At 39.7% G+C, this 26,912-nt stretch overlaps 1 protein-coding gene across 1 annotated transcript in view; it reads right to left on the bottom strand.

Annotated features, from left to right (window-relative positions):
* The window catches only part of LOC111867026, a 69,225-nt gene that overhangs the window by 22,973 nt on the left and 19,340 nt on the right, over positions 1–26,912 (bottom strand). The window contains exons 5-11 of the mRNA XM_033752517.1: positions 20,523–20,620; positions 17,068–17,151; positions 15,000–15,158; positions 12,097–12,225; positions 6,534–6,705; positions 3,518–3,722; positions 3,279–3,435 (exon numbers count right to left, since the gene is read on the bottom strand). Coding sequence (XP_033608408.1) covers positions 3,279–3,435; positions 3,518–3,722; positions 6,534–6,705; positions 12,097–12,225; positions 15,000–15,158; positions 17,068–17,151; positions 20,523–20,620 — 1,004 coding nt within the window. The remainder of the gene's footprint in view (positions 1–3,278; positions 3,436–3,517; positions 3,723–6,533; positions 6,706–12,096; positions 12,226–14,999; positions 15,159–17,067; positions 17,152–20,522; positions 20,621–26,912) is intronic.

Here is a 26,912-nt window from a genome sequence, read left to right as displayed (position 1 = left end):
ATCTCCGATGAAACGGCTGGGGTTCGACCCCTGGGCCGTTGATGGCGAGGTGGACCCCTTCCAGCATGTTCCGCACAAGAGCGAGACGAAATTCTCTGTGTGACAACAGGATGTAACTGTTCAGATCCAGGAGATGGAAAAATTGTTTATTTGTCCATTTCCAGGTTCGACGACAGATGCTATAACTGTTTGCCACAGTTTGCCCACAGCTCCACCTGAATAATTATTCACACTCCTCTTGCCATGCTGGTGTGGTGGTCCCCAGGTTGCCGACGAAGATGATGGGTCTTCGTCGAAATCCATTTCTGAATCACTTTCCTCAACGCCACTCTCAGAATTGTCGGTAAAACAATCTGATTCGGAGTCATTTATGAGTTGAAAAATGTCTGAATCTTCCAAACGAGACCACGCCATGGTGAGCTGACAATATCACCCTTCTCGCTGCGAAACTTTGAAGCTTGATGACACTGCTTGGCTGTGGTATAAAGACGATAGCCTTGAAGAGTTGTGATAAACTAACCAAGTAGGGTCAGTACAAAGAACTTGTTGTGTATAAACAATCAACGTTCTTATAAACGAAGAGATACTCGCCCCTCATCTCTGCATTCCTAAAGAAGGTACTACATGTATAAGCTTCGAGACATGCAAGACAAAACATGTCTGCATATCCATCCGCTATGTTGCCACATCTGCATAGAGCATTCTTAGTTCCAAGAACTATATGAATTCTTGTAGACAGACAAATTTGGGAATTTTATACTTGTAATCAGTCTAAAATTTTTTACACATTTTATAAAGTCTGTAAATTACAGTATCTGATTCTATATTCTTTCTAGAAAAAGGCAGCATTTATTTGGTTTGTTTATCACAAAAAATGTAGAAATCACAGCAATTTTAGGAAATTATTACAGTTTTTATTGCTTTAAAATTGCGGGTATTTAAATCAAATCCGTCCCGCTGCCATTACCGCAATTTAAAGGGCCGTCACTTAAAGGTTAATAACAACAAACAATAAACACAAGAAGATTTTTACTTTAAAAATGGTGTATACAAGTGGTTTCCCAGTGACTGTTGCACACTAGTGTGATTTTGACTGACACCCACCAACATGTACGGTCATGTACAATCTAAGTCAGAAATTTGAAGAACGTGGCTCTGTGTTTGATTATACAAGAATGGGTACACCCAGAATAGCAACATTGGAGAACAAAGCGTTATTTGCCAAGAAGTGATCCAAAGTCCTATGAAATCTACTAACAGGCTTGCTCTGGTGCAAGGAGTCTCCCAGTGGCCAGTTCAGTGGATATTACACTACATCATATATAGACATTACATTCTGAGATAAATTCAGTGGTTGCTATAACACGATCCTGACCACATTCCTAACTTTAGTGACTTCATGTTACTTTTGCACAGCTGCTATTACAATGCAACATTCACAACCCAAAGAAGGGAATGGGATATCATATAATTAAGCACAATGCCATGAAGTCACATGGGAAAGTGGACATACAGCTCCACCATTCTTGACCTCGGCGCTGGATAAGATGAGCGGTCAGCTTCACCCTTACCACTTTATCTCCATTACCCAATGAAGAGGGGGGCTGGTTGAGCCTCAGAGCCAGTCTAGACATTATTCCCTGCTAGGAATGTAACCCACATCAGCTGCTCATCTATGTTGATGATGTTAATCTACTGGGCGAGAATACAGATACCATAAAGAAAATCACAGAAACTTTAATTGACGTTAGCAAGAAGGCTGGGCTAGAAGTAAACAAAGAGAAAAATAAGAATATGTTGTTGTCTCATCACCAAAATGCAGAGCAAAATCATGATATAGATAGGTAACATATTTTGAAAATGTGGCACAGTTCAGATATTTGGGAATGATGATAAATCAAAACCTACTTTAGAAGAAAATTAAGAGGAGACTGAACTTGGATAATGCTTGCTACAATTCAGTCCAGAATCTTTTTTGTCTTCATGTGTGCTGTCCAAAACCATAAAAATTAGAATATACAAAACTATAATTTTGCCTGTGGTTTTGTATGGGTGTGGAACTTGGTTTCTGACATTAAGGGAGGATCATGGACTGAGGGTGTTTGAGAACAGGGTGTTGAGGATACTTGGACTGAAGAGAGATGAATTGACAGGAGGTTGGAGAAACCTGCATAATGAGGAACTTCATAACTTGTACTCTTCTCTAAGTATAATTAGAATGTCCAAATCAAGGAGGATGAGATGGCCAGGGCATGTAGCACGAATGGGGAAAAGAGGAATGCATATAGGATATTAGTGTAAAAGCCAGATGGAAGGAAACAACTGGGAAGACCAGGGCATAGGTGGGTAGACAATATTAAAATGGATCTTAGAGGGACAGGATGGGATGGTATGGATTGGACTGGTATGGCTGAGGATAAGGACCAGTTCTTGAGTAGCTGCACAATTGGAGGCTTCTCAAGAAGGGCTCAGCTCCATGAGTGAGGAATATAACTCATATCATCCAGCCCCTAACCTTGTCACAGTCCTGATTGAGATGTAATCAAAAAATGAAACTTGTGTTGGTGGTGGTTGTTGCTATGTTGCAGGAAGATTTAATGGGAATCAGCCAACTTTTTAAAAAACTGAAACACACACAAGGAGCATGGTATTTTCACAAAAAAATAATAAAACAAAATAAAAAAATATGAAAGCGCTCTAATGACTAAATTGTAGTTTAATATTCAGTTCTAAAGAAGTGGTGAAACAGCTTTTATTCTTACAGTAAAATACTATTTTGCACTGATGTACGATTAAACAACATATTACAATGGCCCATATCATGCTGTACAACAGGTTCACTCATCATCACCAAGACATGGAGAATTAAACAAGGATTGCTTTTCTAATTGTCACCTTACAGTTTCACTCACCCACGAATACGGCAAGTAATAAGGGGAGGGGAGCAATCTACTTGAAATCAAAATCTGGTTCATATAATTTTACCTTGCCACGAAGGGAATACTGGTTTAAACTCAGCAGTCATTGAATGCGACCGAAATACCCACAATAACGCAGTTAGCTAAAGCAAACACCCGAACGTTATGAAAGGTCAAACATTTCCCTTCTCTATACTTCCAATCATCAACCTTGGTACCATTACATCCCTTCCCACAAGGCCAGAGTTCCGGTATGGGAAAATCGGTAATATGGCAACGCCGCGCCAACTGAGACCCACGTGCTTCCAACAGCACATGGCCTCACATGCTCCATTGATCACGCCTAAAAAGAAAGGCTACCTGGATGTGTCGCAGGGCACTGTGCAGGATACTGAGGTTGGAAGACTTCTTCTCGTCCTCGGAGGCCGGCAATTGCCGCTTCAATAGTTCGAAGCATTCCTTTAGATGCGCACGGCGGTTTTTTTCCAGCTTGTTGTGCACCTCGCGTGTGCCGGCCCTGCAGCAAGACAGGGCATTACTAAATATACATCTCGGCCATCCACATACATCGTCAAAGTAGAAACCAAAATGAAACTCACGCTCGCTTCTGAAATTCCTTGGAATCGTCCGGCTGGTCCAGTGGTTGGTGAGGGGCGGGGCTCCCGTTGGAGACATGTTGATTGTGGGCGGGTCTGCTGGGCGGTGGGGGCGGCGGTTGATGTTGCGAAGAAGAGACAACAGGTGGGGGTGGAGGCGGCGCTGCTGCAGTGAACGACATAAACCCACCAGGGGTAGGTTCTTCCTCTAGAAGCCAAAAATCAAATGGTCGAAGCATGGAAGCCAAAGTCCTTATCGATAACAACCTGCGGTCTTAACATTCAATGTGGGTCGCCACGGGCCACGTGACAACCTGGTCACGCCGTAGGTGGATTTGCGCATGCGTACTTCTGAAAGGCTTTGAAGCCCTTGACCCAAAAATAGACCGTCTTATATTAACTGTGAGCGCGTCTTCATAAGCAAAAATTACGTCAGCAACACCGCCCATTTCATGAAAATCTTACCTACTGTGTGGATGAACTGTTTTCGCTTACCGAGAAAGTAATGACGTATCCATTTCTTCTTGGGAGGCGGCATTATCCTGACACCGCCGGCTTGCTGGTCCACAAACATAACCATGGTACTACATATCCACGTACTAACCGAGTACTAGTATTCGAACAAACGGATTGACAACGCTCCGCCCACCATGAAAACCCCCAGTCAAACACTGTTGCCAGATGATCAACACCCATAACTTAATTGCGAATGGAGCTGGTCTTTGTTACAGCTGAACTATTTATGCCGCGGTACAAACTCCAATCTTAAGACTGCCAGACAGGTCACATAAACCCCATCGATCAAGGCTCTGGGTGTTTAATTTCCTTTTCCATTACGCCTATCCCAAAACTAGAAACTGTTGCTGGATAAAGTGCTGGCAGGATAAGAATATTTTACTAGACAAATGCACTTATGCAATGAATGTAGCGAAAGTTGTCGCCACATGCATCGTGTCCATGGCTCCATTCAACCGCGGCATGAGTGGAAGTTAAATTTTACATTAAAAATTGATGTTATACATTAATATGTACTTAACCTAATGATGCAGCAAATGCGTGACAAAAAAAAAGTTCGTTTCTAAACTTTGGGACTATCGGCTTCGAGGTCGACATTCTGGGTTACGCCACGTACTTCAGCGAAGACCATGGACATTTCGAAAAAACGTATCGCCTCCAGCTTCAGCGTCGAAGAGTAAGCAAAGCAAAACGCCTACAATAAGGAGGCAAGCAGAGCACTTTGCTTATGCTCTTCGATACGTTCCTCCGAAAAGTCGGTGGATTTCGCCGACTTTATCGTTACAAGCCAGAAGATTGTATTCTTCCTTTGGGGCTCCTATAAATCTACATGCAAGTAATTACTTTCGAAAAGAAACTGCAATATGTTATACAGTGACTTTTGATAAGATGACTATCCATGCTTAGTGATCCGTTACTATCCTCTGCCGATATAATTACAATTTTACACATAAGAAATATTACAAAAACATTCTCTCACCGAACTTGATGGTGGAGTGGTTGGCACGCCTGCTTTGTATTCGGGAGTTGCCGGCTTCAAATGTGGGTTCCGAAACCAGCTATCTTCACTAACAATTTCTGGGTTTTCCTCAGTACCTCCATGGATTTGCGGAGATGGCAAAGCCTGCCTCAAATCAACCCATTAACACTTCCTTCCACGTCCTTTCCAATGAAACAATTTCCATCTATCCTATCGTTTAATGCCATATAATCTGAACTACTGAGAAAGACGTTAAATAAATAACATCTCTGCTGATATATATATATATTAAATGTGATTGTGACGTACTTTCGGCACATGTGCTGCTGAGGTAGGTCACCCAGCTAACCAAACACGATATGATCGCTTCAGCTCATAATTCGAAATATTCACGTCCTGGCAGTCTGCACCTGATGCCCTCTACTTAAATACCAATTACATAAGACGTATTTGCAAATTATAACATTGATCAAGAACGTAACACCATAGCCAAAATTTTGCAACCACTGAGAAAAAAGTAACAGATCTGAGATTCTCACCGCGGTGGTTATGAAGAGCTTTATCTTCTGGAATATAACTCCGAGTAATCCGCTGAAAGTCAACCGACGTTTCGGAGGAACATGCAGCCTTCATATTCAGGGTTAAAAGTTATATCCCAAACGACAGAACTCTTCTAAAGTTGCAGAGTCCCACTAAATTAAAACACAGAAGATTCTGCACCCAGTGCATTACAATTCTTCCAAGCTCAGTGTAGCTTATACGTAAAATTCAAACCCATATAATCCACCTCACGAAACATGTGGACTGCCATCTGTTAGCAAATACAAAAGAAACAATTACTCCAGCAGTTCCATCTGCCGACAGTACAACGAACTTGTACATGTCATAAAATTAGAATTGGCAACAGTGGGTTCCTTGACAACATGCTCACTTTAGGGCAACACCTCACCGCATGCGTAATTATAGGCCTACATAAGTTTGTAACCGTAACGTCGTACATAATAGGCGCGTTTCAAGTGACATAGTTTACAAAGTTATTGGCCCTTTGTTGTCTTGGTGGGGCCACAAAATAAACTACACATGGTAGTGGTACAAGCCAATGACCTTTTTAAACACTGTCATTATTTCTGAAACCCATTACTTTCCAGACTCACTTTCTACATAAGATGCTTCACTGTGGGGTTACACAACTGTTTTAAGGTTACACACAGTTGCAGCACCGAGAACGTTTCCTGCGCATCTAGTCATTATGCCCATGACAGGGCCGGCACCCTTCGAGCCCTGTTACGGTAATCGATAAGGCACGTCTCATCATGCCGTCATCCGGACATACACACCAGTCAATGAATACTGCGGCAGCAGTCTCTACACGACACTTTACTTTGCAATTCTGATGCTACTAATACTGGGCGTAACTAACAGTACGAAGATGTGGGGTGCACTAGCAAACGTAAACAAACGGTATTCCTAACATTTCAGAAATTAAAGCACATTTCAAGGTAATAACTGCAACTTGAAACATACCAGCAGTACCACGTGCCAAGGAAGATAAGGAGGACGACGACTGCTGTAGCCGCTGGGCCTCTTGCAGCTCCACATACCGCGCCGCTTCCAGAAGCGTCTCCAGACTCATTGTTCTTCTGGAACTCGCCCTCCCGCCGTCTGAGCTTACGCTTCCATTATTACCACACACAATAATTCAGATGTTACTGCGGAATGTAAAATAAACACAGCAGACGGGGCTGCAGCATGGACCTAGCAGCCACTGCCAGCCCCGGCCCAGGCCGTGAGTGACGTGAGTGTTTGGGTTGCCAACGACAACTGCCAATGAATCGTCGCCAGGCCTGTTACGTCACAAAAGGATGTTGGCAACGATTGGCCGAGCGATTATGGACCGCCAACACGCCACGCAGCCACTAAAACCCTTACCATAATTCACACGCATTATAATTTGACGACTGAACCAAAGCCAAAAAGTTTTTTAAAGTGCGTAAACCAATAAATTCATTAACAACGCATTAGCACACTCGTTCGATTTCTTTAAAGTACAAGAATGATTAAAAATGATCGATCTAGAGACCCCACAAAAAACTCAAAACCACTGCGCATCAGCTGCCATGCTTGCTGCTACTTAGTTCACGTGTCTGGGGTCTTCTAACTATCCAATCACAGAGCTCTGTGTGACGTAACGCGGACAGGGCGTGTTCGTCCTTAGGTCGTACGCCTAACACGCATCCCGCTACGTTTTTGTAGGATACAAATTTGTTAATGTTCGAATAACGTAGTTTGCTACACTATTAGAATAACATGGAAATCTACTACCTTTCGACAATGGGTTTATAACCTGCTTGAACCCGGTACCAACACAAGCGTCATCCTGGCTGTCACGTTTCCTCCTTGTCACATGGGTTTCCGCACACTGTTGCCATATGCAGAACGTAAACAAGGACACGTAATCAATGCAGTAAAAGCGCCTGCATCAATAATTATCGCCACCCGATCCGAACTATGCATGTTTTTGTTATTGGTGACACATGATATTTTAACGTAACAGAAAAAAACTCGCGAACCATAAAAAATTATTATGCCTATTTAGAAACGCACACACACAGAACACTAAATATTGGCGTCTCATGCATATGACCTTTGTTGTGCACCTAGCTAAGGTTAGTACATGCAACACAGTTTACAGGTATGTGGGGTGGGAACTTGGAGGGATTTGTGATATAGAGAGCGTATTTGGCCCAGCTGATTTTTCGCTATTTGATACAGTTATTGACATTGTCATAGTACTTTAAATAAACAAATTAATTATGGATAAGTAAATCAAACTATTATGTACGAGACCTACATAACCATAAATCGAGCAGGAAATAATTCAATATAAATTTTGACTAGTATAGTGCCAGGTAACATCATTCTTCGTAATCTGTTAAAATTGTCGTTTAGCGCCAGTGCCGAACATTTGCTGGAAGGACACTAGGCCTGAATGCTTTGAAATCCTCCTCAGGGCCTTAAAACGTGTATTTTGCAAACTACCACATACTACCACTATACAATAACGGAGGCGAACCTTTGCGGCTTTCTGTAGGAGTATGTCTCCTGGCCACAGATAATTGGAGAAAAATACATTAACCAAACAGAAGAGTGAGGGGATTGTATCTCAGTAATATGATAATATATGGGGAAGAAACCAAAATTTGCAGAATAATAATGAAGAGTTACTGTATGTTACAAATAAATATAAATGACTGCAGAGAATTAAGTTCTGGGCCCACCCTACTAAGTATGGATGCCCAGTAAATCTGGAAAAGTAGCAGGAAGTTATCTACAATATGACATAAAGAAACAAGATCTTATGCTTCTAGGTTGTGACACCATGTAGTTTTGTGGGTGGATACAAACTTCAGGGTTAATTATGTAGGTCCAGGAACTGGCTCAGTTATACATACAGGTTAAAAGAAAGGTCATGAGACCCACAGGGGCTAAAGGAACCTAATATCTGCCAACAAGACTTCATAATGTTACAACATGCATAAAGAAACAACTTTCCATCATCACTTTCATGACTCAGTAAAGAGTCATGAATAGAAAAGTATGGTCATAGGTCCCAAAACCAAGAATTTACTTGCAACAGTAAATTACCAGACCATACCATCATTCTTAGATCCTAATATTTTCTAGAACATGCAGCAGCATACAATGAAAGTTGAAATAAAAAGGCCAGTGTTGTATCACTATGTAAATACCTTAATATAAAGAAATGTGAAAACGGATGTTAGCCTAGTATGAGAAGGATAACAGACCACACAATCTTGATTTTTTACATTACCAGTTCAAATGTACATTCTTTATTTTACACTTACTCATAGCCATTTTAGGAGATACTATGTCTATACAATGTGTACCATATTGCATAACGTAGGAAATGTACTTTTCCAGTGCAGCTACATGGTACCCTATACACTGTACAATGAATTCTCTCCTGTCAGCTTGCAGTGGTGCTCTTTAATAAGGAAGAATATATGCCATATTATTCATAGTGAATATCAACCACAAACAATCTTAAGGCTTTAATCCGTCAGTCTTTGAGACATCTAAAGTCATATAATGGAGACTTAGGTACGTCATGTCATTTCTTCTTCTATTACCTAACAATTGTACAAAGGTTATTTTGCACAGAATGCAAAATGGTATTGTTGCTGTGAGGGGTTTATAAGAAGAGAAGTGACATATTTATACAATATTTGTTTCATTCACTGTAACAGTCAATTAAATAACTCAAAAAGATATGAGTTTTAACATACATAGCATCTCTGTGAAAGATGATTTATTTTCTGCTGTTACAGTTAAGTTACAACCATAACAAACATATTTATAAAGCTTTGAAACAATGAGAACATTCTTATCTTTTTTGAGACTTATTTATTCACATCGAGGAAACTTCAGACTAAAAGAAGTTAGGTACCACTGCACTGCTGAACATTTGAATACCATTTACATGTGACCATGAATAAACAGATCAACATGAATACTTCCAATGAAACAAATATTTCTGCGAATTGTATATCAACGAATGTATATAGAATATGCTTTCTTAATGGCCTACTGTGACCTGTGAAGGTACTCTGGATAACATCTTTGGGAACACAAAATGTTTCATTGGTTAAATGTTAACACTATGCTGGAAGGGTGTACTCACAGAGTTGCAGCTGTGGTTTTAAGCAATAACTGCATTAACTCATGGATAAATAAATTATAACTGGGGAACAAAATGAAAAATGGATAATTAAGGTAAAATAAGGTAGTTCATTTCCCCAAAACAGTGTTTAGAATACTTGCATCACACTGGTGGGTTAATATGTCTTCCTGTCTCTTATTAAAAGGTTAAGGAGTGGGAGCAGCAAAGTGGCAGCTGCCAGCACACTGAATGAGTCAAGTACATTTACAGTAAGGGGTACACTCCTAACTGGAGTACATGCATTTTCTAAGTGCAATCTTACATACCTTGAATGAACGAATGAATGAACGAACGTATAAGAGGTGGGCCTTCTTGGCCCGTGCACTGCAACCACAGTGATCTATTGTGCCTATCTTACATACCTTTCTGGCCATTACATTTACTTACTTCTTGTTCAAATACTGTAGCAGGAAAATTGGAACTTCATTCAAATGTGTAATCTCACTGATTCAAATGTTGTATAGCATATGTTGCTTAAAATAAGTTGTACTCCTTTATTAACAAATTCTTCTATTCTGAAGATGGAGGCAGGAGATTCCTCTAAAGCACTGACAATTATTCACCATACTACACAGTGTCAATATCCCATAAGAGAGTGATCTTCCTTCAACTTTTGGTTGCTATATCTTATCACCACTCATACACAGTAATATTTTGATCTTCAATGATTATTATGCATGTAATAATTCAATTATTTCAATTCAATATACATTTAAAAAATTTATTGCAATGAACAGTATCAATTATTATGTATTTTCTTCAAGTATGTTACCTGTTACATCTTTATAATACTCTTGATTTTGTATCATAAATATATTTTCTCCTTCTGCAGAAAAAAATTACTGCCATTATGTTGCAGATACAAATCTGTAATTGCAAAGGTATTATATTTAGTCAGAAAGTCTATGACCATGAATTTGGTTAAATATAAACAAAATTAAAAAATCAGGATTACTGGGTTTCTGGATTTTGTCCATGACCTGCTTTCTGAACAGAACATGTTTTGAGAAATTGATCCATTTCCTTTCTCAGGTGAAAGAGTGGGGATGTACCTACTCAGTTGGGTCCATTAAAATGAGCCAGTCTCACTCATTGGGACAACTTAAGAAAATTAAGTAAATCCAAATAAGCACCTAGGATCAGCTGTTGTCAACAAGAGAGAATAAATATTACAATAAAAAAATCTTTATTCTAAATTCTCTTATATTTCTCTTGTAATCCTAACTTTAATATATCTTTATCAGACTCCCATATGCTGCTTTCATTGGCACAGCCAACCTCGTGAAAATGTTCACATTCAATGTGCATTTTTGTTTGTTTGAAACTTTCAACTTTAATTTCAGCTGCTCTCAGCTTAGTGCAATCAGACAAGCCATCTGCAATAGTGAGGTGGTTTCCCTTATTATATCTTTGTTGTTAACTAATCAATCAATCACTTCATTGTGACAGCATGAACTGTAGTCTGTCTCATATGACTGGATGCATCTAACCAGCTTCATGCAGTTGGTTGTGCCAGTGGGTGAGCAGATAAAACTGAAACCCAAATGGAAAAATGCTTTAATGATTTTGTTTATACAGTTAGTTACTTTTACGATACTTAACCAAAATCTGTGAAGCAGTTATGAAGATGAAACATATGGACTGACACTATCTCCCAATTATGCATTCACTTTACACACTCTGTATACAGCATAAAAATTAAGATTTATGTGATAAATTATGAATGGGGACAGAATATCTCTCTAATCTGTCCCGAGTGTGTCCAGTAACTTGTTTCCATGTGACTGAATACTGCATGCCACTAAGTGGTTGTCAAATTACCTATACTCTTCTTGAGATTAATTTTTTTTTTTAATATCAGACAAAACAACTGCTTCTCATACACTTGCTCCAAGCCATGATTTCATGTACTGCATCTGCAGGACTGATGCTGCTTGTAGGAAAGACATTAAAAATAAATTAGACACTCTAAAACATCAACACTCTGATGCAGTATAAATATCAACATTAAGAGCTGTACCTGTTTCATGATATTTTTTTCGAGTCTTCTTAAGCACCTTCTGCTTTTTCGTTTATATTTTATAATTCTGGGGAATCCATTCTTTTCAATTTCATCAAAGTAATTTTATAACAGGTTGGGATAATCCAAGGATGACACGTAATAAAGACAATGTAAACAATGTGTGTCCCTAGAAGTTCACACTTCTAGCATGTAAAATATGACTGACTATGGATGCATGTGACCTACACTAAATTTAGGAACTTGACACTTGTCTACACTGACTGAATGTTGGCTTGTGTATATCAATTCACTGTAGATAGGCTATATGAAACCATGCGTTATCGACTCAGGTTGCTCACGTAGATATGTTTAAGTTCTATCTTGGGTGTGTTTTCAAACAAGGCAGCTCGGTTCTGTCCTTCTCCCTTCTTTACCCAGTGGCCATAGACACGGAAAGCACAGCCATCAATCACCTGAAAGAAAATGGGATTGCAAGTGGATTCAAAGCACCATACACTTTTCACTGTTGTTTAACACTTTGCGGACCGCGCACTCTTTAAAAGGTTTTTCACTTTTAAACATGGCGGACCGTTCGTGTGTTAACAGGTTTTTAAAACATGATAAGTTGCAACACACTATATATCGCTCTGGCACCACCTACATTGCACACAACCGCCTGCAGATGCATGATAAAACTCTGGAATGTTTAGTTAGCAGTCAGTAACTTGACCTCGCTGTTTACTTAACCGACTATAAAGGAAAATGCTTTGCCTTCTTCAAGCTGTGTGTATCAGCCAGTAGCTAGTGGGGAGAATGGATCAAGGACAAATTCTCCTTCGATGACCTAGCTGACCTGACTTGTGAGATGCGTAGTAATGGATTGTCATTCAGACAGCGACAGTGATGGGGGACGACAAATAATTGTGGTGACAGAGAGTAAAAGTGACACTAGCTCTGACGATAATGTGAGTAATAACACTGCGCTTAGTAACATTGCGGGGACAGCAAAAAATCTAAATTATCTAAACCCTGATTCAAAATTGAAATACAAAGCATTTCTGATGAATGTGGCAAAGGTCTGGGCTACAGTCCAGATGGTGGCGGCAGAACCAGGGTCACACAAAGACTTAGTANAACTCCCACCCCACGAAGGCCTCATGTGGACCCCCCAGGGCAACTCTTGAGTGATATGCGGAAAAATACCCTCGTGAAAATTGTGAAGAGTGAACATTCCAAGGGGAAGAATACTTCTAGGCAATGCTGTGTTTGCACAGTTCACAAAAAAAGGAGTATGTATACATTTGCAAGTTCTGTGTAATGCCACTTCACAAAGGGGAAAGTTTCCAGAAATATCACACCCTCAAGCACTTCTATGAGCATTGGTAAGTGTTCTCCAAAAATTTTAGTTCAAAAAATTAATTAGGAGATTTTATATTAATTTTTAAAGTGAACAGTGCACAAGTTAGGGTAGTATGTCTAAAAATGCCAGTCCCCAGGGTGATTTAAATATTTAAATCACTGGTCCGTGAAGTGTTAAGACTTCTTCTGTAGCCAGTAAGAATCTCATTAATTTTCCAGTGTCACCAAATGCATACAGAGTTATCCACTGAACATTTCTTACCATTAACAAACCAGTCACCACCACCTCCTTATACAGATCCTTGCACCAGAGTCAAGGTTATCAGGAGTTCACCTCCAATATCCTGAATTGTGCATGTTTGTCAAATTCATAATTGATATGTTGTATACTGATAATTGCCTGATAAAATAACAACTAACAGCAGACTATGCAAAATGTTAAACTGATACACATGGCTAGTGACTGTATGGTATCAACTGCAGATGATCAGCATTTTCGTGGAGATGTGTCTATCTTATTTTCTTAAAGTGTTATTTGGCCAATGTTTCCTTTTAACCAACTTAAAAAACTGATGGTGGATTAACTTCTTGGTAAAAGCTCTTAATTGAGCAATTCATAATTATTCATTCAGTCAAGAAATTTCTTGTTCTTTGGAACTGCATTCATAAAAGACTCCAAGAGACTTGAGGTGCTTAATTTCTTACATTTTTACAGCCTACATATCTAATATATGTGGTCTGACAATAAAGTTGGCGAACTCATCGCAGTAAAATTGCTACAAATTTTTGCAATGTTTTCTTCAGTTCTGCTCATTGCTGGCCATCCTGATCTCTCTTCGTCAGTGACACTTTCTTTTCCTTCAGAAAAACGTGTCACCCATTTCTAAACTGCTGTTTTCTTCAAAGCATTATCTCTGTAAACTTACACTAACACTTCTCTGATCTTGCTAAGTTTAACAAGAAAAAATAATGTTCGTTCGTTGCTCTAATTCAAGCTCCAGCATTCTCATGACAGCACACCAAAACACACTCAGACAATAATAGATGCCACTAAGAAAGAGACTGTCATAGAACAACAACATGGCTATGAAACACTGATATGCCAACGTCATCAAACCATACTGAGGTTTCTGTTCGCTGCTGCTACGGAAAGCACAAGGTAGCAAGTTCTCAAACTTTACTGTCAGGCCTCGTACAAATAACACTATCTTCCCATATACACCTAGTTTCCATACAGATCTTTTTCCCTGGGTTAATGAACTTATGCAAACTGACATTACATGCTCCTTAGCCATAAATTAATACTTCAACATAATTCTGATGAAATTCATACTGCTGTGGAAAAGTTGGAAAGTATAAATTGCCATGTACTGACCACATTCCAAGATGGAGGAAAAATGTTCCATGAGCATATGCGCATGCAAACATGCCATTCTATTTCTAATAAGGAAGAACTGACACCATTAAGGAATGACTCAAACATTATATTTGTTTACAATGAGCACAATGAAACTGGCACATGAATTCCATTTTTATCAATTTAATATAAAATCTTCAAGTCTAGATTCGGTTAACACATCTTTTACAAATACTGTACTTGAATACAGGATTACAATATTAAGAAAATATTTCTGAGTTGAAAATGACTCTCAGTGCACATAACCATCATGGCAATGCCTTAGGCAGTGTATCTGAGAAACACTTATGGTGACTTAAGATTTCAAGAGGGCACACAATGTCAATGCATCAACTTCACAGAAATATAGAGCCATGTGTGAGCCCTGCTGAATCTGGGGGGAGGGCCCTCATCAAGACTTTATATGTGTATCACAAGGCATGACAGTTTCCTTGTTATATCTACTACTGCACTGATAAGCAATGAGCTTACCTTCCTGAGCACCTTGATGCGGTATGGATCAACTCGAGCCACATCCATTGATAGAGGCTCTGGCGTGAAGCGCAATCTTCTGATCCGCACCATGGCACGTACACAGAGAATTGCATACTGGAACATCTTGCGGGCATTGAAAGTGCGACTCTTCATCTCCTGTGGAACTCAACTTGCATTAACAAGTCACAGACAAAAAAATCCTCATAAACAGAAAGACCAACAGACACAGATAAATGGACACACGCAATTAATGCAGAAGCTGTTCGACAACTTGGGGATGATTGTGTTACTGATATTATGACCATCACACACTCATTATACTGAATTCTGCTCCTATTATATTATGTCACTGGAAAGAAAACTGGTGGCAAAGGAGACACAAACAACCAAATTTCCTACAACACAAAACTCAATCAATAACCACCTCTATATCTGTCGATACATGCAACTAGTACCTTCACAATGATTCCTCATCAATCACATTTACAGATATCCCAGTAGAGTCTATTCACAGTTCCTATCCCAGACTCAAACTACTAACTCTGACAATGAAGCCTGGAAAAGTAGAAGACATGACTGAAGAAATGGGACTGGGAAACCAAGTTGTTCTTATCTTTAAAAAGGAATATGAACCCAAGTATGCTGCTAATAGTGACAAGGCTGACCTACTTTCGTGTATGCTCTCTGGAAAAACTTTATCTTAGAACAAGAAATATGTTCTCAGTTGTAAACTGTCAAAGAGAAATGAAGATGAAACTTTGAAAAATATTTTGAGCTTACTAATACAAGGTTATGCCATGATAAAAATTATAGTCATATTTTTAGGAATTTGTGGTATTCACTTAACTTACAGTTTCATAATAATGTTTATGAAATGGATACTGATACAAAACAAGAAATTTTCTTGTTAGATTTGAGGCTTTCACGGCGGTGACTATGAAGAAATTTTCTTGATCTCATGATATTTTGTTTCATTCTGTTTGCAATTTATATTTTTCCTGCAGGGTCAGAGGCCATGTGTTAGTCACACAAACAGTGGAAAATGTAAATATTTTATATAGCTTCATTGGGAATATAAATTCATTATATCTCCCATTAGCACTGCAGTGAAGAAACAGGGATGTAACTAGCTTCATAAAGACTCATCTGTTGTTAGTTTTGGATGGTTAAATGAAAGAGAAGATAATCATTCTGTAAAAATGATGTATCCTAATACTGAACATTGCCGGTCATGGTAGCCGAGCGGTCTAAGGCATGTACTGTCTTTGCTTGCTTGGAAACCGAGATCGTGGGTTCGAATCCCACTCAGGGCATGGATGTTTAGTTTGTGTATATGCGTTTTTCTGTGTTTGTGTACAGGTAAGGCCTTGCGACGAGCTGATCACCCACCCAAGGAGTCCTACCGAATGTGTAAGATCTAGAAAAACCAAAGTGAACGGAGAAGTTCATGGAGGTAGGCCTAGGCCCACTGGGGCTGTACTGCCAAGGGAAAAAAATACTGAACATTAACCACTGAGAACCAAGGGATTTAGTATTCCATGACCATTGTAGTCTCTGCTTTATGACATATTCACATATTTTTGTTTTTAAGCATGTGAACAAGTCTTATTCCAGAGAGTAGATGGAATGCAATCTATCAATGTAAGTATTAAATGTCAACTTCACTGAACTTCTTCAAGAACAACTGCATTTCTTGTTTGCTCTGATGTTTCACATAAGCAGGCTCTTCCTGTATCCAGCAAAGGCGTTCAGTAAAAACGAATCTGTACTGAACAGCCAACTGTATATATGACTGCGATGATACTCCACCCTCAGGCTAGCAGTTAATTTCTCATCACAAAAGGAATTAAATTATGTTGCAAACCAAATCTCAATAAACTCTGTGGGCGATGTTAATCAATCAATGACTAGGACATACATATATCACAACTTATGCAACATGGGACAACACATGACACATGTAACCCCAGAAGCTGCCTTGTCCATGCACAACTCTACGTTACGCTCCTCCCAGTGTTACTTACAACTTGCAAGTTAGTAAACACTACAACAAGCTGTGTATTACCAGAGCCATTTGTGAGATTCGACTGAGTCTCCTGGAGGAGCCGGACAGGCTGCGTTTCAGTGGGGCTATGTCTTGGTCCCACAGCTGCAAAACATGGCAAATAAAGTGACAGGAAGTGAAGGACGCAGTTATTCAGTCTGATCCGTCTTGTTACACTAAAGTGAGCAGTATATCAGGAGCATTCATCAACATTAATAACTTCAGCACTCAAGTGAGTGACAGAAACATTCACCATTGGTTCTTCATGAAATATAAACCATGGTTTGCTGAATAATTTTCCCCTCTTTTAATAGCATATATCTTGGTAGTGATAATGGCACACGTTGTTCAGTGACATTTGTTTACTTAGATTATTTAACATTACAACTGCAAAGGTCTTCACATGAACTAATATAAGAATGGACATCAAGAGATGGTGGTTGACTGATACTTTAAGGTGCTATCCAAGCATTCTCCTCAAAGGACATATCCTCAATCATAATAACTGGTGATTCAGATAAGAATCAAATGGAATCAAAATATTAACACTGAACCAAAATGAGCAGGCCACCACAGTGTGAGTTTGAATTCTGGTGAAGAATGAATTATTCTAAAAATTGATTAACAGAGTAATTCCTTGGTTTCCCTTGTTGATTTCTAAACGGTACTCCTCCCACATAGAGGGTTTATGAGGGAGGGATGAAATATATAGAATGGAGAACTCAAAATACATTTCCTGCCATTCAATGGGACAGCCCAGTATTTCATTCATTACATCACAAGTGCCTATGGCACAGACTAAAACTTCAGTGGGTACCAGAGACAGAGTACATTTTAAGATACATGCCAAAAGCTTTCTTCTGCAAGACACAAAAGAGAGGAATTAGTTATTTGGTCATTTCTTAATGCTTGATGGACCTGAACTCCAGTTCCCTTTCATACTGCCAAAAAGTAATTCAAGAACACAAGTTGTAGCTATAAAGACAGTACCATAAGTTGTACACTTCTTTGCTCTGTGTCCCTAATTGATAAACAATGAACAATTTCTGTCATTACTGAAAATGCACACATTAAGAACAGCCACATCCTAGATTTTCTTCTCTGATTCGACAGTGTGCAAATCATATTGTTTCATGTCTCTCAGAAATGAGTACAATGAAACGTTGTTATAGGAATCTTAGTAAAGAGTACAGCAAAACAATCATTTGATTTAATATTTAGCATATTAAAACACTTATTCAGATTAGTTCACTATGAACTGTTTTACGATTTCACGGATATTTTACATAAAGGACAGTGAAAAGAAATTTATATAAACCTCTGTTTATTCTTATGTCATAAATATTAGACATATCTGACATGAAAGCACAATACCTATCATTTGCTAGAAAAAACAATGTAAACTCCTTTAATATAAAATTTCAGCTCAGGAATAAACTCTCTCCTTTAATAGTAGTAAAGGTACAGGTAAACTTATTCCTGTGCTTAATAAATCAAGCACCAAGCCATGAAGACATATGGGGGAATGAAGGTAGAACTCCACAGTCCTTAACTTCAGCGTCAGACAGAGGTGAATGGTCAGCATCACACACCTTATGCTTTACCCCAGCCCTTGGTATCCACTGTATAAGAGGCTGGGTGGGCCCCAGGGTCAATCTGTATGCTATGCAAAAGAGAAAAATCTCTTTCCCCAGCTGGAAATTGAATCCTGATTCCTCAGTCATCCAGCCTATAGCCTACTGAGCTACCCAGGCTCCTCTTTAATTTGAGTTTGAACAAGAAATTCCAATAGCTAAGAGCTCATATAAACTGAATGATGGCACACAATGGGCCCAGTAGTGGTCTGAGTGCTTAGAGCAACAATAAGTTGTCTCTGCCATGTCAAAGCTCAACTGAATGATACATATAGTTTCTACATTTACTTGGCACCACTAGAATCACATCATCCTCACTGGCATCTACCATCATCAAGCTGATTTAACAACTCTTCAACACATGCAAATCTTTTGAGGAAATCAGTATTCAAATACTTCCCTCTGGTCCTCAACTTTGATGGTAAATACAAATGTATATAAATTGCAGAACAAAGTGCAGCATGTAGATTATGAAGGTATCTGATGATGGTGTATAACATTCAGAATTACTGGGTTTTTTAACTTAATCCATTGCATGGTGTCCCTCACATTTTTACTGTACATTTTCCTATTACTAGGTGGTTCAAATATGACCGGGACTGATTAAAAAAAAACAAAACATAATTGCCGAACACTTACTTGCACATGTCAGTCTTCAACATACTCCCTTCCATAGTCAACACATTTTTTCCAACTTTCTGGAAGCATCCTCATGCCCACCCCCCAAAAAAGACTTGTTGGCGTATCCACTCCCGAACAGTCTGGATGACGGCGTCATTGTCCACAAACCACATACCTTGCAAGTCTGATTTGAGCCTTCCGAACAGGTAGAAATCACTTGGGGCCAAATCGGGACTGTACGGCGGATGTGTCAGAAGGTTCCATTTCAATTTCCAAAGGGTTTCCTTGTTTTGGCCGTATGGGGGCGTGCATTGTCTTGAAGGAAGGCTACCCACTTTCCACCTGTCTTCCACTTGGATCAGATCTTACTCCAAGTTCCTTGATAGTGATGCGCCTATTCTCATGAATAAGCACGTCTGCACAATCAATGTTCGGCTCAGTGATGAATGTTCATGGCCAATGATCATCCGGTTCATTCTCCACGCGCTCTCTGCCCTCTCTGAAGCACTTACACCACTCAAACACACGGGTCCGTGAGAGACACTCTTCCCCATACTGTTGTTGGAGTCTGTGGTAAATTTCAGCGGACTGGACGTTTTCTCCAACGAGGAATTTGATCACAATGCGTTGTTCCACGCTCCGCAGTACCCTCTGTTCTCTCATCACTCTAGCAACTTCCAGACAGGACCGAACAGATTCTAACCCTAACAGAAGGGAGGGTGGAGGTTGTGGCTTCACTCTCTCAAGGTCGCACAGCTGCTGCGCAGTGCGGCTTGTTTACAAAAAAAATCAGTCCCGGTCATATTTGAACCACCTTGTATCTCCCTTTGACAAAGCCTGATCTCTGGTGTTTATATAGCTGTAGTTATACCAACATATGTTGTCCACTGATTGAGGTTAGATTTTTTAACAGACCCCCAAAGAGTAGGTGTCTTCCAGAAATCACCTGAGGATGGATACACATCCAGTTTCCAAAATGTTGTGTTCTTTCATGTTTCTTTTAGAATACCAAGTGATGGAAAATGTCCAAAAGCCCAGTAATTATGAAAGTGCAGCATGGTACAGATGTGAAGAGTAAGATGTGGAAGTGAACAAACAAAAAGACAATCCCCACTCATATATCTTTTTGAGACACAAATCTGTCAGACCAAGATACAAACTGTGTCATGGTACTGGACAGCCACACAAACAGAGCATTACACTGTTGATGATCATCCTCACCATCATCTGAAAGAATGGGTGTTCCAGTGCCTCCTTAATGGTGATCCGTTTCATGGGGTCTACAACAAGCAGCTTGCGGATCAAGTCTTTGGTGGGTTCTGCAAGTGAAAACAAAAACTATACAAATGTTGCTTCAACTTTTAACAACAATCTGTACTAAGCAACATTAAAATAAATTTCTCATTCCTTGACATTTCTGGCTGCACATCCAAATACTGCAGACAAGCTGTATGTGTTCACAGCCATTTACCATGATGATTTCACGCAATTAAAATTACAGTTTTACTCTGGTGTATAATATTGTGGCATGCAGACCCATTGTTAGGTAAAAGCTTTACCAACAGACATGAACACAATACCATGGCAACAGGAGGATACAACAATAATGGAAAGCAGTGTTCTCTACGCAGTTCACACTACAGCTACATGATGCAAAAACAGGAGAGCTGCCAGGAGTGATTTTTCTTCTATGTGGTCCATGCCGAGGCTATGTAAGGAGTCGACTGCGTGCTGTGAGTCAGTTTGGCAGGTGGAAGCCTGTTAGTACAGCTCAGGTGATGTGGCTGAAATGTGCCAGCCAGACACTTGGGCCAGTTTTTTATGGAACCAAGAGACTATTATGACAAAACTCCTATATTTCATTCGAAGTATAGGATTGATAAAGGGATAAAGAAAAAAGGGGAAGCACAATAGATCACTGAAGGCTACAGTGCAAGGGTCGGAAGGGCCCACCCCTTATATATTCATTCAAGGTGCCAGCCAGTGAGGACAGGAGCTGTCAGACATGGAAGCTGAGGACGCTACACCACTGAAAGCTGGTATCCAAAAGCACAGTGAACACAGTGATGGAGAACACTAAGTCTGTGTCTGATAGAGATTTGTAAAGTGTAGTCACAAGTTGTTTAGGAGTTCAATAAATCAGATTACCAATCCAAACCCTGTCTATAGTCACACTGTGTCACGTGACAATATAAAATATTTCGCATTTCCCAGTTAAAGTAGACTCTTCCGCAATAATTTCACAAACAATAATAATTTCTTTGGGTTACCTGTTATGTCAGCCCATTCTGGTGATGTGAAGGAGTACTTTCCTTCCATGATATTGCGAAGCATCACCATCTGTTTGCGATGCCAGAATGGAGGACATCCCACAAGCCTGTAAAAATACAGAGCAACTCGTTGAAGTAAAATGGTAGCCAACTACTGTAGCTATGAAAACATGTCTAATGGCCACAAGATCCCCAAATTTCTGCATTCTGAGTAAAATACACGGCAGTTTTGAATATTTTAGCAAGTTCAATGCAATGAAGACATAAATAACCTATGTTACACTATTATGGATTGGCTAGTGTCTAGGCTATTTAATTATACTTTATCATCTGTATAGTATGCTGAATGAGATGAGATGGTTATGCACAGAAAACAGGAAAGAATTAGTGATGGCCACAATATGAAAACTCTGGACAGGTCAGCTTACCTGACATTTAAACATGTACTTCACAACAGAACAGGAGTGCATTAATGCTGAGCCAATGTACACTAAGAGTCTCAGGATCATAAGCTCTTCGTCAATATACCACTGACACTCAATAGTAGGGGCAATGGCAATCCTTATATGTTTTACCACATACTAAAATTAACTCTAACAATCATTCTTGAAGTAATATAAAAGCAATATGCTATGATGGTATATAGAAGGTGCTGTAAGGCATCACATGTCCTTAACCTTGGCACTAGTTGAAGTGAATGGTTAGCTTCAAGCTCACGCTACTTTACCCTGGAGAAAAGAGCCCTGGGTTCACAGTGCCTTAATCTCATTAATGACATGTGTGAGATAACTCAGGGCATTCAATGCCCTATGCACTGGCAATACTAAGAAGATGTGATGTGTCCCCTATTTAGTAAAAATACACCTGCCACCAAGATGATATTAAGCTACATTGAAAATTCAGTTAAGAAATTAACAAACAGAAGTCTCACTTACAGGGTAAACATGATGACTCCACATGCCCAGCTGAAACAAACAAAAACCACCAATTAACAGAGAAAGCAGCCAGAGTTTCAAATCAGGCCACAGTTTGATATTAAACACAGGAGCAGGACAAATATAAATAAGATACAATGATAAATTAGAACGAAGACTTTGCTGGATATCCTGATTATTTCATAACACAGTTAACACTCAAATTTTCATATTTCTGGTTGTCTTATGCTGATGGATTTACTACATATTCCATAGCACAAGAGCAGTCTTGATCAGACAATTCTTAATCTGCTATGCCAGGAAGTCCCATGTCATTACAGACCATGAAGTTCACAATGACCACCACTGTAAAAGCTTTTCACTGGACACCATGTCAAACCAGTTCCAAGCATATCAATTTTTACAACATACTTCAATATTATTATGTCACCTATGCAAGGTCTCCACAAAGAGGTTTTCCATTCAAATTCTGTATGCATTTTTGCCTTCCCCATGCTAGTCACATGACTCACCCATATCAACGACCTTGATTTGAACCCCCTAGTAACATTGGGCAAGAGCTTGGATAGCGCATTTGGTATAGTAACTGGTTAGAGACTGAACAATCAAGGGGTCGAATTTCAAGTCCCAGTGGAGGGGCAAGAATTTTCACTTCTCCATGTTGCCTAGAACAGCTTTGGGGCCCACTCAGCCTCCTACCCAATGGGTACCAGCGTCTCTTTCCCCGGGGGTAAAGCGGCAGAAGCGTTAAGGTGACCACTCTCCTCCAACTAGTGCCAAGATCAAGAAAACATGGGTCTATACAACCACCACCCCATACATCTTCATGGCATAGTGCTTAATTAGTTAAGCATTGGGGCAACTTTACCTTTTCACCTTTACCTTAGTAATATTAGGCAAAGAGAATGAATTGCCAAGATCCTCATTACAATTTTCTTTCCCATTATCCTATTCATTCTACCTAGGACAAAATACATCATGTATCACAAAATGTATCATCCTTAGTATTCTGTTCTCACATACCATCAATGATGGCTTTGTCTACACACTTGCAGAGTTCTGTGATAATTTTTTTACAGAATGCGCTGATTTATTTTATGGAGTCAATTCTATTTTACCAAGTGCTGAAATTTGCACATACACAGGTCCACATACATAGAACTAGGGAAACAATGAAACACCATCTTAAAATTATTACTATGTGCTACTGTTACCAAGCACTCTATAGCCTCTACTGCAACAAACAATGTCAGTATCATTCACTTCCATTACTACAGCAACTAAGTATGGGAGTACTGTTACAAAGTAGCTGCATCAAACAGAGTCCTTCAGCAGCTAATAAAAAAAATGATTCACCTTTTATGTACATTTTTAATTCGCATAGTGGGGGGTGGAGTCCAGCTGGGCCCACTCGGCACGGCGGCCACTCATTGGCCTACTGTACCTGCCCTGGGTGACTATGATGATGGAGAATTTGGTGGAATGATGATTGGCAGGGGAAACCAAAGTACTCGGAGAAAACCTGCCACAGCGCCACTTTGTCCACCACAAATCCCACTTGACCAGACCTGGGCTTGAACCTGGGCCACCACAATAGGAAGCCAGCAACTAACCACTTGAGCTATGGTGCAGCCACACATTTTATGTAACCCAAATGTTTCTTACTGTGTCCATATAAGCATGTGCTGTACCCTACCATGAGCTACTAGATCACCCTTTATCAGCCATCCAGGCTATGTTCAAAAAACGATGTTAATCAAGCAGAAAGTAGAAAGCATTGAGATGAATAGTTTTCACATGTATGAAGAGTGATATGGCATTCCCTTAATAGAGTCAAGTAGGGAAATTAGTTGAGTAAATGTATGTAGGGCCGGTTATGGTAGCCGAGTGGTCTAAGGCATGCACTGTCTTCGCTCGCTAGGATGCCAGGATCGTGGGTTCGAATCCCACTCAGGGCATGGATGTTTGTGTGCGATTTTTTGTGTTTGTGTACAGGTAGAGGCCTTGCGACAAGCTGATCACCCGCCCAAGGAGTCCTACCGAATGTGTTAGATCTAGAAAACTGAAGTGAACGGAGAAGTTCATGGAGGTAGGCCTAGGCCCACTGGGGCTGTAGTCGCAAGGGGAAAAAAATGTATGTAGGAATGTAGAGATCAATTAAGATGGGTGGTAGGATTACTTACTGGACACTGCCACCTAATAGGACACCTTTTCAAACTGTGGCAGATGACCCAACCTGTGAAAGGTGCCTACAAGAAGACAATCAGCCACACATATCCTATGTGATTGTGGCCATAGCTTACTTAAAATTTTGTCACCTGGGTAAGTTCTTCATGGAACCAAGTGACTTTTATGGCGCCCCCATAAATAAAGTCCTACATTTCATTCAAAGTGTAAGATTAATAAAGGGTTAATCCAAAGGGGAAACACAAGAGATCATTGAAGGTCGCAGTGTGAGGGCTGGATTTTATGGCCCACCACTTACACACATACACATGTAGGAAGGTATGTGTGTATGTTTTTATGTGTTCTCCCAAGGGTGAGGTTGTCACACTCGACTACTGGGAACATACACACTAATGGGGGCACATAAAAATAACAATGATGATAACACCATGCCAATGGAGTACATACTCCACAGCACGCACGTAAACTACACAACTAACAATAAGCACATACAACCAAGAGAAATAATTGACATCTTCTACCATCCGGAAGAAAAAACAACACGACCCAATGCTGGTTCACGATTTTTAACACAATAACTAATTTTTTACATACAAAAGATTTTTAATACAATTTTAAATACATAGGGAAGCTATTTTATGGAAAAGTGAACATCACATTGCGTGTAGTGGGAAACCCCAATCGAATACCCAGCAAATACGCTTAAACAAAACATCATACGTAAATCTACACGTCAACGTGACTGCATAGGGCAAACTGTGATATAGTGAGCACTATTCATAACCTAAGTGAATAATGTTAAAACATCTTATGTGACAGTGTTTCCTGCTCGTAGTGGTGCGCCTCTGAAGATGATTCTTTTGAATCGAAACATGTAAGGCGAATAAAGACTGAAGTGTTGTAAACCTGTATGTCATACTGGACTGAAAGTTATCTACTTTGTATGTAGCTGTTGATCGTGATTTTAATGTTGTTTGAAATTAAGGAGAGATTGTGAACACAGCTGCATTAAAGACAGAAGTGGATGTGTACAATAATACATCAATGAAACAGGATGTTGAAATACAACATTAAGCAAAAACATAATATAATAATGGCATCCATGTCTTCACAAGCAGTAGCCAGATGCAATTTAGAAAGCATTTTTTACAACTGACAACATGATGACCTCTTGACAATTACACATACGTGCATTACAATTTATAATATTATTCAGGATTATGAACTTTTGGACTATGTGCATCATCTGGTATTTTAAGGAACACAATTTTTCAGGAACTGGATCTGTTTCTGTCCTCAAGTGAAAGGGTCGACAACCCTTACACTATTAAGGTCCAGTGACTAAGTTTAGGTCTTTCTAATGGATGCAATAGAGTAGGTTCCTCCACTCCTTTCTCCTGAGGATGGAAACAAGATCCAGATTCCGAAATTTTGTGTTCTTTAGCATACTGAACAATGGACAAACTCCAAAAATGCAGTATTCCTAACTGTTACACGACAGACAGACCCCCTTTAGAACTGACTTACATGAGTACTGTCTTTTCACTGATAGAATGTATCTAACCTTTAATTCAAACACCATCATAATGTTAATTCTCACAAAATGAAGCAGTGCATAGTTCTGTGTTCTCATGTTACATACCCTGCTCATTAGTGCAGCTGTGTATTTATAAAAAAAACTGTACTCTTCTACAACCAGGTACACCCAAGCCCATGAGGTTTTTTTAAAAAAAAAAAGTAGAGCAAAGCTCTCCTTGTAACAGGCCATGAAGGCCCACATGGTTATGACAAGTCGAGGCTCCCACATTTTGTCTAGACGATCGGCTCACAGATGGCTGTTAAGGTTGTCAGCCTTAAATGTTGCCCGCCCTGTAACCCCCAGGAAGCTTCCTGGTACTCACTTCTGTTAGAGGCTCAGTGGACCCCAGGGCCATAGTGCACCTGGAAGGATTAGGTAAACTGAAAAAAATCCACCTCATCGGGACTTGAACCCAGGACCTTCCAGCTTGTAGCATAGTGCCTCAAACAATCATGCTACCGCATGCCCCTCAAGCCTATGAGGCTCCATTAAATTTGTTTACACCACTGCCCTCAATTTGCAACTACAAATTTACTACTCATGAAATGTTACATGACTACTGAATTTGAGATTTCAGATCTCAAATTCCACCATGCAGGTGTGCCATCAAAGTAATTCAACATATAGCCAGTAAAGACTA

This window comes from Cryptotermes secundus, unplaced genomic scaffold (assembly GCF_002891405.2).
Source record: "Cryptotermes secundus unplaced genomic scaffold, Csec_1.0 scaffold1483, whole genome shotgun sequence".
Lineage (NCBI taxonomy): Eukaryota > Metazoa > Arthropoda > Insecta > Blattodea > Kalotermitidae > Cryptotermes > Cryptotermes secundus.
Note: the sequence above shows the minus strand (reverse complement) of the source record. Positions and strands in the feature narration are given on the sequence as shown.